Source organism: Rattus norvegicus, chromosome 18, assembly GCF_036323735.1.
Source record: "Rattus norvegicus strain BN/NHsdMcwi chromosome 18, GRCr8, whole genome shotgun sequence".
Lineage (NCBI taxonomy): Eukaryota > Metazoa > Chordata > Mammalia > Rodentia > Muridae > Rattus > Rattus norvegicus.
In genome coordinates this window covers 69,988,697-70,005,703 of record NC_086036.1, presented here as the reverse complement: position 1 = coordinate 70,005,703, position 17,007 = coordinate 69,988,697, and the positions used below count along the sequence as shown (strand labels likewise).

Genomic DNA, 17,007 nt, shown 5'->3' with positions numbered 1-17,007 from the left:
GCATTTAATGGCTTTCTTTGTTCTGGCTGTTTTGTTTTTTGTTTTGTTTTGTTTTGTTTTTCCTGATGTCTCCTGGTCCCCTTCCTCATGGCTGAATCACTACTTCCTCCCTCTCTCTGTCTCTGTCTCTGTCTCTCTCCTTCTCTTCCTCCTTTTTCAACCCCCCTCCTCTCCTGGCTGGGAGGAAGTCCTACCCTATTCTCTCCCCTGCTTAATCATTGTCTGATCAGTTTCTTTATTGACTAACCATGGAATAATTGGGGTGCAATGTTTACACAACACTGAGACAGGAGATTCTCAGAATAAGGATTGCAACCAGATATGGGGGCACAAAATCAGTATTTGAATAATACAAGGATAATCTTTATATAGGGCACAATAGCACTATTACTATTACTATTAATAATAATAATAATAATAATAGCACACACCTTACTAAAGAGACTAGAGCAGAGACAGCGATGATGGCTAAGACTACACCTAGATCATCTTGTCTTTTACTGAAACCTAAACTTCCTGTTAGTCCCAGACATGGATTCGGAGGGTTACTGGGCCTCTTTATCACTCTTCTCAGTGTGACCACATTGATTAAATATCCTTTCTCTGCTCTTTACGGTTAATTGTGTCTTTAATTGGCCTATTAAGGCCAGGTATCTGAACCTAGCTTACTGGGACTGTGAGCTCCAGTAACAAAAATTGTTTGTTTTTTTAAAAGGTAATACCATGACTCTCATAGATATGAGCAGAAACATATATTAAAGATCTTTATTGATTCATAAGTCAGTGAGGAAACCAGATGCCACAAGCAGTTAAAAGAAGTCTTAAGAAAGCCCGAGTTTATAGGAGTGAAGGAATGTTGGATGCGCAAACAGAAGCAGAGTTAGTCTCTTCTGCAGTGGGCCAGGAATGCCAGTTAAACTTCTCCTAGACAAGATGGAATTTGCTGGAAACTTGGCCCTCCCGTCTCAGACAATAATTTTTTCCCACTGCCATCAGTTACCTTCAGTTTACCAAGAAGTGAAACAGCTTCCACAGAATTAGAATCACATAAGTCATGGCGCCCTTTGGAGTCTGGGAACGGTTTCCACAGAAGCATATTTTCAGCCCATAGCACCCAGCACAGGCTTAAGAAGCCTAACTGTCTTCTCTCAGCTAGAAAGAGCACGGTTGAGAATAAAGGCAGGATTCATTTCCTGTTAACTCAGAGGAAAGCTGCTCTCGTTTCCTCCTGACTTCTGGCGGGAGGACTATGGGGAGAGAAGGTTGGGGCTGTAGAGCAGAAGTGAACCGGAAGGGAGAGGGGTTTTTAGATTGTCCCTTTCTTTGTACTTGGTGGTGATAGATTTCTAATAACCCTATTTGGATCCCATGAAGTGAATCTGAAAGTCCCATCAGGCTTATTAAACTTGGGTTTTAACCAGTAAATGAACCATGTAAGTGGGCAAAAGCACAAAGGGATGGAGAATTCGGAGGAATAGAGCCAGAAGTAGTTAATTCGCTCACCACATCTCAGTTTTATTTGCAGGTAACAGTTTTCCTCTGTGGAAGTGCCCACCTCTTACAGGCCTACCAGTGCTCTCTTTTTAGTGAGAGAGGAAGGGGAGAGAATTGCATTATTTTGCCCAGTCTGGTCCAAACGATGCCTTTTTTTTCCTCCTCAAGCCAAGGAGGCTCTTTCTCCTTCTGTGGAGCTGCATTTTAATAAGGCCCCAAGGGACAGCCTTGGGGGGTGTACAGCGAACCAGAATTTCAGGTGTACTTAAGAACCTGGCTCTTTAGGGTTTTTATTTTTGCTTCCTTCTGGGCCTTGGGCAGTCAATACCCCATGAGAAGATGAATTATTCCTGGAACACTCTAGGCAGCTAACTCCTCTCTGTTCTAGAGTATGGTCCTCACTGTTGGGAGAAGGGTCTTGGGGGCATTGAGGGACATGAAAGGGATGTATCCAATGGTCACGGCGAAAAGCTTACCTCTTGTAGCCTTCCACATTTCAGAGAAAAGCAGGCATGGAACTCCCTTCTGATGGAGTGAAAGTACCTGATATAACGTATGTGAGCAGCAAGGCGGTGGTTAAGCAGGATGAGAGCAATAGTCAGAAGGGCCTGAGGGATGAACTCCCATCCGATTACAGCCAGAGTATGCCATGCATATAGAAGGTATAAGGAACATACACTAGCATCTGCACCAAACATTTCTGGATATAGACTAGTAACTAGTTATCCCTGGAGCTTAACGTTGGAGATTTGAGGACAACTTGTGGGGATCAAACTCAGTCATCAGGCTTGGTAGCAAGTGGCTTTACCCACTGAGCCATCTTGCCAGCTCATACATGTTTTAAAAGAATCTCCTTATGGTGCAGAACATGCTAGCTGAGATGTGAATGTGGGATATGAGGGGGGCTACATATTGGCAGAGGGATGGTCACTGGAGGTTCGTCTAGTGCAGAGTGGCCAGGAGACCTAGTGCTAGTCGCTTGGGAAATTGCCAGTAGTCATTGATGGGGTACATAGTGTCACACCATTCTTCTTGTCCTGTCCTTCCCAAGCACAGGTGGCCCAAATGGGGAGGGGAAGTGTCTCCAACCATCAGAGGAGAAGGTCAGTACTACAAGATGTGGGGCCATGTGGTATTCATTCATCCTTGACTCCCTGCACAGCTATTCTATTCAATGGGCATCTCACTCAGTCTCCTTTTCCTGCTAACAAAACCCTGCTTTATTCACCAGTATGGTAAAAGCCCTTTGACCTCAGAAAAGGCAGACCCCTCATCCGGCTTCGCAGAATGACTTCCAGTTGTGCTGAGACAGACATGGAATGACTTCCAATTGCGCTAAGACAGACATGGGAATCCTATTCTCTTCCCAGAGGCATCTCTAGCTTCTCTGTAGCTAGGGGGTAGGTAAATTTGTGGCTCTGTGGCATGACTGGGAAATTCTGGGGATGCCTTCTTTATATGAGAAAGGGTTGCAAGACCGTTGTATTATAGAGGCATTCTCCATCTTTCATGTTTGGTATATCCAAGTGAAAAGTCTTACCTTTGGATCTACACAACACCATATGACTGAAGCTACACACATGGGAACCAACGCGTCTCATGACACTGAGGAATGGGTTTGTCTTATTCAGGGTCCTGATGACTGTAGGGCTTTGCACCCATCTGAAGCTACCACCTTCCTATTTCTCAGTATAAGAGGTAAACACAAGCATCTATTGCCTAAATGAATATTACTCTAGCTTTTTTTTTTCACCTGAAGCCAAGGTTTATTAATTAAGCAGACGTTGCTCAGGATCAAATGAGGCAACTCCAGCTTAGGTCTGCATGGGCTCTTGGGTAACCATGGGACAATCTCTTTACCTGCCAGTGCTAAGGTTTCAATTTCAGAATGGGCTGGTATTCCGGACTGTCTCATAAAGTGTGCTCTGAGAGACAGACAAGAGAGCAAGTACAATAGGTTAGAATACCATTGTCTGTTGAACTTTTGCTCATGTGGATATTAGTATTTTAGTAATGGATCATTTCTTATGACAATCTTCTGCTCAGTAAAGCAGTTGACATCAATGGCATATACACACATCTTTTCCCTCTCTTTGTGATTCAATAAAGCCATTTTTAGATTTCTTGGCAAAAAAAAAAAAGCAAACATGCTAATCTTTCCTAAATTAACTTTCATTCTAAGACGAAATAGAAGGTTGCTTAGCACTGAGTATAAAAACTAAAATGTTCTTTACCACCAGAGAGATCTATATTTGAGCGTGGATACTGAGTGCCGAAAACTTCATGATGCTGGGTCTAAATTAGCTAACTTCTGACTTACACATCTCGGGGTGATAATGCCTGCCTTATCATGTGTTAGGGTGAGGGTTCCACTTAATCGTTTCCTGTGTGTCTCTCCTGCTGCTTGTTTGGGAGTCAAGGTAATCCTAGTTCCACAGACCGAGGTGAGAAATGTCCCCTCTTCTTCCATGTTTTGAAGCAGAATTTATGAGTACTTCAACCATTCTTAGATACCTGGTAGAGTTTTACAATGAAGCCATATTGTTTTGTTTGGGGTAGTTAATTTTATTTATTGCTTTTTTAGAGACGAGGTCTCTCTATGTAGCTCAGGCTGGCCTTGCAGTCACAATCCTCCTGTCTCAAGCTCCCAAGGAATGTGATTACTGATGTGTGTCACTACATCTGGCTTCGTTTCTTTATCTTAGGTCTATTCAGACTTTCCATTTCTCCTTGAGTCAGCTTTGCTAGTTCATTATGTGTGGAGGTTTGAACGAGAGTGGTCCCCGTAGGCGCCTATGTTTGACTCCTTGGTCACCAGTGAGTGAAATTGTTTTAGAAGGATTAGGAGGTGTGGCCTTGTTGGGTGGGTGCAGCTTTGCTGGAGGAGATAAGCTACTGGGAGTTTCAGTGTCTCTTTCTGCCTGTGGGTCAGGCTGTATAGCTCTCTCATCTACTGTTTCAGAGTCACGTCTGTCTGTTTCCCACCATGATAATCATGGACTAAACCTCTAAAACTGTAAGAAAACCTCCAATTAACACCCCCCCACACACACACACACCTTGTCATGGTGACTAAAACATTATTTCTGTTGTGTGACTTTTCCTGAGGAGACATAAAGAGGCATGTATTCACCCTTGACAGTGGAGGAACCAACAAACCAAAGATTCCATTCAAGTCCAGCTTGGTAAATCAATGAGTTTATTGGGGTAATTACAGGAGCAATGGTGATTCAAGGATAGCTAGGCTTCCAGAAAGTCCCACCCTCCAGCACAGTCAACTCTGAACAGCTGTGCTACTGCAGAGTTGCAATTCCCAGGCAAGATTCCATTTCCTGTGAACCTGAGCACATCTCTCATATCCACAACAGCTGAGGCAGGACTGTGCACTGGGAGTAGGGAGTGATGACCAGCGTTTCAGAAGAGACTCTCATGTCCCTTCTTCCCCCTTCCAAGAGGGAATGCCAACGGCCTCATTATTTTCACCACAGACCTGATATCAGCTGTATTGTTCCTACCGATTTCCTTGCCACAGCTGAGGGCCAGGACTTCTATAGGTTAGATCTAGAGACATTCCATCCAGAGAAAAACGGTTATTCTACAATGGCTTTCTAGGATGTTGTCAGTTTCTACTGGGTCACCTACTTTTTTTTTTCCTTTTAAATACAATGCCATTATTTTACATACACTTTCACAGATTTAAAAACTTTCACAAGTGCTATGTAGTCTTGTGACTTTACATTCTAATCAACAGAATATGACAAAATGAGAATATACCACTCCTGGTATTGCATTAAGAGAGACTATGAGCTCTGGGGCTGGAGAGAGGGTTCAGAATGTTAGAAACATAGATGGACACATCTGCGTCTTTCCAATGCCAGAAGTTATTGAGTAGCCATGAATTTATGAGATGAAATGGTTTCCTTAGCAATAATTTTCCAAGTAGACCTGCTTAAGTAACCTCTTAACAGCCTTGGCTGGGGCGAACGTAGGTGTCTCAGTCTAAATGATTGGTATTAACTTTCAGATCACACATTACACACAGAAATATATCTCAGCATGGGTATGTGTCACACAATGGATGCAAGGTCATCGAGAGCCATGGAAGGGGCTAGGGAGATGGTTTCATCAGTAAAGTGCCTGCTGTGCAGGCACGAGGGCCTCGATTGGGCTCCACACCCATGTAAAAGCTAGACATGGCTACACACATGACTGTGACCCCAGTGCCATGGGGGAAAGAGGATGATTTCTGGGGGCTGCTGGCTGCCAACTTAGTTCCGGGTTCAGTGAGGGACCCCGTGTTATAAAAATAAGGCAGAGAGTGTCAGAATAGGGCACCTAGTGTCGTCCTCTGGCTTCTATGCATACACACACATGTGGACATAAAACACACATGCACACACCGATATATAACACACAGACATATAACACATACATGCACACACGGACATATAGCGCACACACGTGCATGCATGCACATACATACATATGGACATATAACACACCCATGCACATGCACATGCACACACAGACATATAACACACACATATGCACACACACACATGGACATATAACACACCCATGCACATGCACACACAGACATATAACACACACACATGCACACATGGACATATAGCGCACACACGTGCATGCATGCACATACATACATATGGACATATAACACACCCATGCACATGCACACACAGACATATAACACACACACATGCACACACACACATGGACATATAACACACCCATGCACATGCACACACAGACATATAACACACACATGCACACATGGACATATAGCGCACACACATGCATGCATGCACATACATACATATGGACATATAACACACCCATGCACATGCACACACAGACATATAACACACACATGCACACACACACATGGACATATAACACACCCATGCACATGCACACACAGACATATAACACACACATGCACACATGGACATATAGCGCACACACATGCATGCATGCACATACATACATATGGACATATAACACACCCGTCCACATGCACATGCACATGCACATGCACACACAGACATATAACACACACATGCACACACACACACATGGACATATAATAAACCCATGCACATGCACACACAGACATATAACACACACACATGCACACACACACATGGACATATAATAAACCCATGCACATGCACACACAGACATATAACACACACACACACACACACACACACACACACACACACACACACACGCACCCCAGCTCAGGCATATGAGAGAACATATTTTGGTGTTCCTGCCCAGATGATCATCTTTCTTTCATCTTTGTTCCTTGAGGGCGTGCCCTCCCCACACCCATGGTTAAGACCATACACACATGCAGAGATGTATTGCGGTGTGTAATGTGTGATCTGGATTTTCTGCCCCCTTTGACCTGTAAGTTCACTCCGTGTGCACACTTCTGCACCTGGCTATGGGGTCTCCTTTACCTGCCTTCTTGAGGCATATGCGACTCAGGTTGTTCTCGCTTGTGCTGCTTGTACATTCTGTCTTCTGTTACGTCCACACTAACTTAACCCAGCTGTTTTCAAAGGGTGGGTGGCAGTGTTCAGGTGATGGCTTCTGGGTGTTCCTGCCACACATGCAATATGATCTGGGCCTTGTAGATCAATTTAAAGGGACAGTAACAGATCCCAAACATTGGGTTCTTCTGTTTTTAGAGATCCTTGCTCTGCATGCTTGTTTCTTTATGGGTTTCTCGTAATCTCTACGGATCTTTATAGGACAAATGTATGTTGTACCTTCAGAGATGCTGTCATACTTTTACTGCGCATACAAACAAAACCAACCAACCAAACAAAAAAACAAAGCAAAACAAAACAAAGAAAAAACCCAAGAGGAGTGGAAACTTGGTCCCTGCCAGCCACGGGAGCTCGTGAGACGTAGTCCCTGCTGACCAGGCAATTCGGGAATTGGACAAAAAATGGTGCATCCAGCTTCTAGGTAGATTACGGAACATGGTCACTCCTGATCAGGGCCACTCTGGAATCAGGCAGGCTACTCATGTGGCCACACTGTTATGAGATGTCTCTGATGTCTCTGATTCTTTCTAGATGGTACCTTCCTTCCAATCCCTGTTGATTTATCTCTTTTATAAATCCTTCCAAACTGGCATAAATTTGACCGCCGAACTGTAAAAAATAAAATAATACAAATTTTAAAAGGGGGTGCTCTTGACCTGGATTCATAATCTATGTAGATAATATAAGTTTCATGTTAGAGACATCTGAATGTAACTGGTAATCTTTAATGTCATCCTCCAGCTAAGTACGCTTGGTAAAGACAGAAGGTGATCATCTGTGGTCTAGGCTTTCAAGAATTTTATAAAGGAAAACGAGACAGAAAGAAAATCCCTAGTGTGAGAAAGAGATAGACGTCAACGTTGAGGTTTAAAAATACACTCCTGGTTAAAAAAGGAAATACTTCTCGATGAAAAGGGTTTTGTATGACAAATGAGTTGTGCCTTAAAGTATTGTTGAAAATGAAAATAGAAAGTGATTAAGGAAGAAGCAAAAGGTTAAATTCTGCCACAAGAAGCTTTGTGGAAAATTCAAACTTATAGAAAGTTGGTATAAGTTTAACTAAATTGGCTATAATTAAGCATCATTAAAAGTTGGTAAATTCAAAATTCAAGATAACGATGTAGAACTGTAGCCCAAGTCTCTGTTTACAGCAATTAGGTCTCCTTAAAACGTTAATTTTCTCATAGAAACAATTACAAGAGGCTAGAGAAAAGAGATTTTTTTATTTATAAAGATAATTGCTTATAATTTCTATTGATTCTGTCAACCTCTGAACTATGAGGAAAAGTGAGGCTTAAGAGGTCCCAGATGCATTTAAAACTTATCTTTGTCAAGTTTTACATGATTACACTAAATTTGAAACCACTCTTAAAGCTCTTCCAGACAGGTGTGGCTGGCCTTACTTGCAGGGCAAAGCCAGTAAGGATAAAAAAGCTAAGAGTACAGCTGATATTTTGGCCTCTTCCCCAGACCAGCCAGCTCCCAAAGGGATGCTGGGACAAGACTAAGTGATTCTCGGGCTCCAGTTGAATAGAGCGGTGCTGAGGACTCCAGAGTTTGAGTTGTAACCAGTATACATATTGAAACAAAAGGAGGCTCATTGCAGTGGAAATGTCTTCAGTTTTCCAAGGGACACCACGTGGTCAGCACAACCTGGACCCTTCCTAACAGATGGCACTGATAGGAACGAAACTAAAGGGAGGGAAGGTATGGTCCTAAGTCCATAAAAGAACCCGTAGGACTTTAACTTACCATAAAGAAAATGATTAATTTGTGGCAACCTACATGGTCTTTAAACACCTAGCAATTAAGTATAGCCAATGAGTGAATGATAGGAGGAAAAAAAAACCCCACAAAACAGAACTACGCTGGACTGTATCATGAGGAAAATAGTGAATCAGGCCTCACCAGCCTCCCCTAAAAGTGTGGGCTCCTGGAATGCCAGGTGTGATAATCACAGCCACCCAGCGATAATCAGACTGAAGTACCCTTGGGCTTTTACTAACCATAAAACAATATTTTCTCTGGCCTGAATCCCAGGCAGGACTTGACACCCAGTCAGCAAATTTCTCTAGTGTGGACTTTTAGCTCTTTGTTGGCTCCCCAATAATGCCCCATTGCTGACTATTAAACTTGATTTTTGTTTGCCCTCCCAAGATCTTTTCCAGGTGGCGAGGACTCTCCTTTTCATTTATGTCCCAGGTCACTCAGCTAAACCCCTGGGGACTAGATATTATCTTCACTGCTCTTCAGTTCCAAGGTGGAGCATGCCAATCGCACTATGAAGCTATCCAATGAAAAGCTTTCTCTCATCTTACTTAGAAGCCGATATTCCAATGGCCTTCTCTAGGATATCTGTAGGTTCTCAGTCAACCCTGGCCGAAGTCCTTTTGGGGTGTTCTTAGGGTACCCCTTTCTAAATGCAGACCTGGTCATGGACCACAAAGTCCAATCTTGTAGCACATTTACTACTAAGCTCGGTGAATCCCAACAGGCTATCAAAGAGTATGTGTCATAGAGATCTACCCAAACCATCAAAAATACGATACATCTCTTTTTCACCTGGAAGAACAACCATCCAGCTCCCAGGAACTGCCACTAGTTTGATTGATCATCATTCCCAAGTTAGAACCTAAAAAGGTACCAAGGACCATCCTTGGCTTAGAGAGGGGTTCTAGGAAGGGGTGTTTGGGAGCTGAGAAATAAACAACTAGAGGTCAAATGATGGTGTGCAAGCAGACAGCCTTGTAGTCTGCTAGAGATGGCTCCCTGGACAGCTCTCTGTAGATAGCTCTTGGCACTGTCATCTGCTCGAGCTAGCCTTTGCTTGAGACAGCTCTCTGCTAGAGACAGTTCTTTTATGCTAGGAAAGAATTCTAAAAGCTCTCTGGATAGCTCGTGAGTTTTCCAACCAAACTCAGAAAAGCCCCTAGAAGAAAATTCTTGGATTTTCCCAAACAAAGTCGAAAATCCTGCTAGAAAAATTCTAAAAGAGCTATGTTCAGTCTCCAAGCAGTTCTCTCTGGGTAGCTGCTAGAAAAAAAAGAATCTAAATGCAGACCTGGTCATGGATCACGAAGTCCAATCTTTAAGCCCATTTACTTGTAGGCTCTGTGAATCCCAACGGGCTATCAAAGAGTATGTGTCATAGAGATCTACCCAAGCTGTGTTCACTTTCCAAGCTAGGCCCAGTGCCTCTCTCCCACGGTCTATGGATCCAGACGTACAACTTTTAATTTCCTCTCCAGCACCATGGCTACCTGCATGCTGCCGGGCTTCCTGCCATGTTGATGGACTAAACCAAACTGTAAGCCAACCCCAATTAAATGCTTTCTATAATGAGAGTTGCTGTGGTCATGGTATTCCAACACAGCAGTAACCTTAACTAAGACAATCATTATATTCAAATTTTTCCATCGGTATAATGATATCGTTTTTCTTTTCCATCCATAAGCCATAGGATGTTATTTGAACAAGATACGTGTTTTTCCCTGATGTTCCATTAATATCTCATCTTCTTCATACAAAGAGCAAGACCAGGTTCAATGTATGTCAGATACCACCATCACTTTTGATAAACTGCTTAGATAGTGGAGCTCCAGGTTTTCATGGTAGAGATGGGTTAGACCTGTTTTAACTTTGCTAGGAATCTTATTCCTCCACGGACCTTGTACTTATTTCCTGTCTTAGTCTTATTCTTCTTTTTTTCCAATTAATCCCTTGGAAGGTTCTGTGGCAAGCTCACTCCATCAATCTGAGTCTCCTTGATAATTAGTGATGGGCTCCTTCCCTTATCAGCAGCATCCTATAAAACGAGGAACAAAACATCAGGGCTTTGTTTACTGCTCAGAAGAGTCAGATTTAAGTTGTAACTCTGGCCTTGGGTAGAGTCACATATGGTATGCCTTTTTCAGGGAGCTATTAGAAAATCTATTCAGATAGTGAACCAGTGACCAAAGACATCATTCCACCTAAATCTAGCATAAGGAACCAGTAAATGTATTTGGGGCTGCTCATATGAATATGAGCGATGGGATTATTTAAAGAGCATGGGTGTCTCAAACACAGCTCATCACTACATATCCACCCCAGTATGATTAACATCTCATGAAAGCTGTGTCTCTGGAGCTTCCCACATGACTTGAAGGTAGCTCAGCTGATTAAAGAGTCACCTTTTCCAATAAATATCATTGCTTATATAATTTTGAGGAGAACCCTTGAGAATCTTGTGAGTTTCAGGAACTTTCTGAGACTTGTGAGTTTTATTTATTTCCCTAACCTTGTAAGATTTGCTTACTTATGGAATTTGGTTTTTATTTATTTTTTTAAATTTTTATTTTATGTGTATGGATTTTTTTGTCTGTATATATGTATAATTCCTACAGCTATCTTGTAGGTGATGGAAACTGAACCCAGGTCCTCTATAAGAGTAACAAGTGTTCTTAGCCACTGAACCATTTCTCCAGGTCCTACTTTTAGAGTCTTAAGAAACCTCATTCAAGAAGCAATGTTTCAATTTTGAAAAAACAGCTACAGGACATGACATTGGAAACTGTTCCAGATATCCTAAGATTACCATCTAACTGGAGGCTTTCTGGAAGAGAACAAAGATATATACTAAGTGTCAGGAATTGATTCAAATGGAGCTGTCAATCACCTGGGTAGAAAATGTCCTCTAGGAAGCTGTCTGTTCCCAGATATAATATGAAACATAATTAAAATGCAAGCAGACTCATTGATCACTATGGCTATTTTGTATCTCATACCACTGTGTTTTCCTTCACAACAGCCTCTCAGTGGAGCCTGTCTGGGTATCATGTAGACAAGGGGCCAACTTATGATAATTAACGTTGACTGTCTACTTAACTGGATTTAGAGGTGCCTGACATTTAACAAATGCCCATGCTCTGTGACTCTTGTTTCACCCTTCAAGAATGCTCCCTGTGGCCATTGCCTACTCTTATCTCATAATATTCTGTAATAGACTCCGCCTGGCTTCCACACCAGACTCTGTGCAGCCTCTGAATTGATTTAATGGAGAATAAAATATTGACAAGTCATGGGAGGCCAGAGCTAGATCCTAGTAACAAGACCTGTGTCAAAAACTTAACTGCATCTTAAAATCACTCATAGGACAATAGATGCTAATACAATGCATGTGGCTCATCCCCTGTGCAGACCTATGACTGGGTCAGCTTCTTCTCTTGCTTTGTTTTATGCTTCAGTAAAATAAGAAGTCTAGGAAGGACCCAACAACAAAACCCCTGAAACCAAAAGAGCTTTGAAAAGCGGTCACTGAGCTGTAAAGATGTCAACTATTACAGGGACCACGTCCAAAGACAGCAAGACTAGATAGCAACTGTGAAACTTCTGTCGGACCATAGCAAGAATGGTTGTTGGTTTTGCTGTTATTTGGAAAAAAATAATTAAAATGTAGGAAAGGAAGACATATATTGTTTATACAGAGTACATACACACTGACTAAACACAAGAGGGGCACTTTGAGATAGGAAGGCAGATGGAGCTGAATTGGTTGAGTCTGCAAGCAGGATGCAGTTGTCCTTAGAAGGTCATGGTTTGCCATCAAGTTCTTAATGTATATTCAGGCATGAGGCACAGGTTTGTTCTTTTAGGCCTGTAGTCCATTAGCTTACTGACACTCCCCCAACACACACACACACACACACACACACACACACACACACACACACACACACACAGAGTTCTGTGATCCAAGAAATTTTCTCTTCTCATTTCCTACCTCACAAAGTCTATGTTCCAGTGTCTCTACCAGAAACTGCATTGGATGAGTCAGGCTGGTCTTCTCAGGGGAACGTCCTGTTACGGTTTAAGGACGTGTGTCCGGGTGTCAGCTAGACGAGGGGCCAACCTGTGATAATTAACCTTGATAGTATACTCAACTGGACTGAGAGGTGCTTGGACATTTAACAAAGTACATCGTGGCGTGTCCATGATTGATTGCAGAGAGGATTAATAGAGTGAGAAGACCTGCCTTGAACGTGTGTGACGCCACCCCATGAATTTGGAGTGCAGACGAGTAGATGTGCATGGGGGAGAGAGCCAGTTGGCATAGGCATTCTCTGTCCTTCCCCATCGCTCTGCCCTTCCCCCATCCACTGCTTCTCTCCTCCCTCTCTGCCATGATGTAAGCCACTCTGCTCCACCCACCCTTCCCTCCAATACACGGAAACCTGAAACGTAAGCCACAATAAATCCTCCCACCTTTACGTTGGTCACTTCAGGTATGCAGGTACGGCAAGCGGAAAAGTAACTGATATCACAGACGGAAGAGAACCGCCAAGAGGCTTCTCCCTGAGTCCTGAGCTCCATCTCGGGGTTGGTACTTGGGTCTGTGAGGTGCTGTTTCTGAGTACTCCTTTATTCCCTATGTACCTCTTTATCCTCACAAACAAATGTGCTCCTTTATAACCTAGAAAGGATAAGAAGCTAAGACCCACACCCTCCACAGAGAGCGGGATAGCAGGACATCCTGCATATAACAAATGCTTGACAAATACTCATTTTTCTTCCTATCATGAATTTCTATCTCATCCTGTCCCATTTCTGATTCCACTCAAGCTATGATACAGGGGAAAACTCAAAACTGGTTGCACTATATTCTAGATTTATCTTCTAAGGAGAGTTGGTAAAGCTTCTGAGTTGACAGATGTTGATGTGTTTGTTGATAAACCTTGTTGAGGTGGGAATCTGACAGTACTATACTCCCAGGTCGCTCAGGCATTGCATCCAGACTACACAGGGAGAGGTAGAACAAAATGTCACCCGCAGAGTTGTCTGTCTAGAGCTGCTCCCTGGATAGGGACAGTTTGTCTTTATAAATCAGCTCATAATTTGAAGGTTAGACACCACAAACCCAACCATTCCCTCCCATACTTTCTCTAAACCATACTGCACAGGAACAATATTAGAAATTCCAGTGTCTCCTTCTTTTAGCTTTAGTCTTGAAAATGGGTTTGCTCTGAGGCCACCACACAACTGATCCATCTCGAGCCATCACACTTGAAGCCAAGACTTTTCCTAAAGGAACTCTGGGCAAAGGGTCACCACTAGCCAATATGACAACATTATGCAAATTAGAAACTAACTTACCAAGACATCATAAATCCAGCGTGTCTATTAGGTGAGCGGTTGCTTTCTAGCATCTGTGTAATTGAGAGTATGGAGAACATGATCTGGGCAACTGGAATCCAGGGATCCTGGAGGAAGATGGAGCTGGACTATAGGAGGAAGGGCAAGGAGGCCTCTTCCAAGGCCTTCCTGCTGCATGGGTCAAGCATGTCAACATTAACATGTGAATCTGCTCGGTCATGGGGTTCATCTGTAGGACTGTTTTTTAATGTACCCCATGTTCCTATTATGGTGTCTGTCATTGGTGCGGACCAGGGCACTGAGGTTCCCAGCCCATAAACCACTTGAGGGCAGTGTCTCACCACAGCAGCAGCAGCTGGGCCTCTCCCCTCCCCAAGAGCTTTGATGTCCCTGCTTAGCCTGCTGTTGCCTGGAACTCTCCAAGTTATGGAGGCTTCTGATGCTTGCTCTGATATCTGGTGTTCTGTTCTGTCTTTGTCTCAAAGCCACTAGGACACACTACATTAGAATTCTCCAGCCCAATCTTCCCTGGCAGTGTCTGGCTCCCAGGTCCCACTGTAGCGATGCTTCTGCTCTATGTCTTTTGCTTCCTGTCATAGACGCAGTGTCACCAGGGGCTTCTCCTGGGTGGCTATCAAAACTAAGTCTCTGGCCCTAACTTACTATTCTAACTTCTGCCCGAAGGATTAGCCATCCCCTCAAAGCCCGCCAACTGATTTCAAGACTGGGGTGACTCATTTATTTGCTTACCTGAAAACCACACTCCACAGTGGAACAAAGAAATCCCTCTGAGCAGTTTCAAAGGTCTCTAAAGGTAGGCAGAGTCCTTCTCCACACTGCGTGACCTAGCCTTCCCTTCAGATGTTCTGGGATTTTTAGAAAGGAAAAGGTAAAGTTAAGCCACACCTGTGACACAGGCCCACCCCACAATCTCTCCCAGTATCACCCCACTAATTTGCTAATTCCCAATGCTTGTCAAGAGATATTTGCAACTTCTTCAAGGCAAGGAAGAAATCTGTGTGTGTGTGTGTGTGTGTGTGTGTGTGTGTGTGTGTGTGTGTGTGTGTTTGCATGGTACCCTTCCCCTCCTGCAGATACTGGTGAAGGAGTCTAAAATCCTCACATTTTAGGTGACTGCATATATTTGACGCTGAGCCATGGACACCTTAGTATCATTAGATTAGAAGGGAAAGCCTCTTTCACTATGGACACGTGTGTGCAGAGAGAACTCTGCATCTGAGCTATATCCCTGCCCCTCTTTACTTTTTGTTTTGATCTCGTTAAGCTGCCCTGGATGACTTTGAACTTGCAACTTAGTCCTCTAAATAACCAAAATTGCGGGTGGGCCTGTGTCACGGGTGAGGCATAGCTTTAATTTTTAGTCTGTAAATCCCAGCACATCTGAAGGGAAGGCTAGGTCCCACAGTGTGGTGTAAGGACTCTGCCTACTTTTAGGGAGCTTTGAACCTGTTTATGATTTTCTTGTGTGTTCTACTACAGAGTCTGCTTTTCAGGTAAGCGAATAAATGAATCAGAAGTTTATCTAAAGCATTCTAGTTTCTTCCTCTTCTTTCAAATTCACCAATTTCCACCCCACCCCACCCAACCCCACACTCACCCCTCCCACCCCAACTCTCCCCCCTACACCGCCGCTCCAAACTTCTCTCTCTGGCATTTCTTTCTAGTCTCACAAAACCCAGTTAAAAGTTGATGTGTGTACACTAACTACTTCCCTGTCATGATAAATACCCTTAAGTACACGAAAGGATTCACCTTAGTATATGACTCCAGAAGGATGGGCCCCAGCACGGTGGATAAGGGTTACCATGGCAGCAGGAGCTGGAAACTTACGGACACAATTTCATCCATACACCAGAAGCAGAGAGAGAACAATAAGAGGGTTGAGGCTATAAAACTCGGAAGCCTGCCCCCCAGTGACACACTTTCTCCAGCTTAGCTCTAGAGTAAGGTTCCATAACCTCCCTAAGCAGTGCTGCAAACCGGGGAGCAAGCGTTGGGATACACAAGACTCTGGGAGCCATTTCTCATTCAAACCACTACAGCTTGTTTTTAAAAAGATGGATGAAGGAGGGAAGGATAAAGGGAAAAGAAATAGGTGCGTGCGGCTTGGGAGTTGGACAGCACTGGGTACTACCATCTGAGTGAAGGGGCGTGTGTGTGTGTGTGTGTGTGTGTGTGTGTGTGTGTGTGTGTGTACATGCGTGCACATGCTCCTGGGCATGCGCATGCGCATGACTCAATGGCCACACCATTAAAGTAGGCTTAAGTTAAGTTGGCCATTCTTGAAGTTGACTTTCAGTGAGAATTCTCTTCAACTGCGGATACCCACTTCCCCCTCCCGCCCTCAGCCTCCTGGCCCTCCCTTTAACCTTATTTTTCCCTTTCTCTTGCGCCTTTGTTTTTATTCCCAGACATTCACACAGGCTCTTTTCTTTCCATCCCCAGCCTCTTCGTGCCAGCAAATGTGATGCAAATAAAGAGAGACAGAATTTTGGTTCTGACTGAATAAGAATCGCTCCACTTGAGTTTACAAAAACACAACATCCCGGTCCCTCTAAACAGATTCTATTCAAAGTTTCTTGGCTTCAGATTTTTAAGAACAAGCTGTTCTTGTGGGAGGTTAATGAGAATGCTTTTGGTCCACCTCCTGTCCCTCTAGTGACCAACATGAAAGAACAGGAGACCTGTCCTTCAAAACCAGGCCCTGCTATCGCCTAGTGAGCCCAGGTTCAACGTCTGTGACGCCAAAGAGAGATGCAAGTTGTAGATGTTCAGATGG

The 17,007-nt window shown here is 43.5% G+C and overlaps 1 protein-coding gene and 1 non-coding gene across 2 annotated transcripts; both read right to left on the bottom strand.

The window, feature by feature from the left end:
* Positions 1-4,676: 4,676 nt before the first annotated feature.
* Positions 4,677-16,509, bottom strand: LOC108348860 (uncharacterized). The gene is made up of 6 exons (XM_063277704.1): positions 15,981-16,509; positions 14,958-15,073; positions 14,208-14,314; positions 13,320-13,527; positions 10,744-10,881; positions 4,677-7,685 (listed from the first exon to the last, which is right to left on the bottom strand). The coding sequence occupies exon 6, from the start codon at positions 6,776-6,778 to the stop codon at positions 5,816-5,818; it is 963 nt and encodes a 320-aa protein (XP_063133774.1). The 5' UTR covers positions 6,779-7,685; positions 10,744-10,881; positions 13,320-13,527; positions 14,208-14,314; positions 14,958-15,073; positions 15,981-16,509; the 3' UTR covers positions 4,677-5,815.
* On the bottom strand, positions 10,019-10,083 carry LOC120098344 (U7 small nuclear RNA). Its single transcript, XR_005496534.1, has one exon. It is a non-coding gene; the product is annotated as a U7 small nuclear RNA (small nuclear RNA).
* Positions 16,510-17,007: the final 498 nt, after the last annotated feature.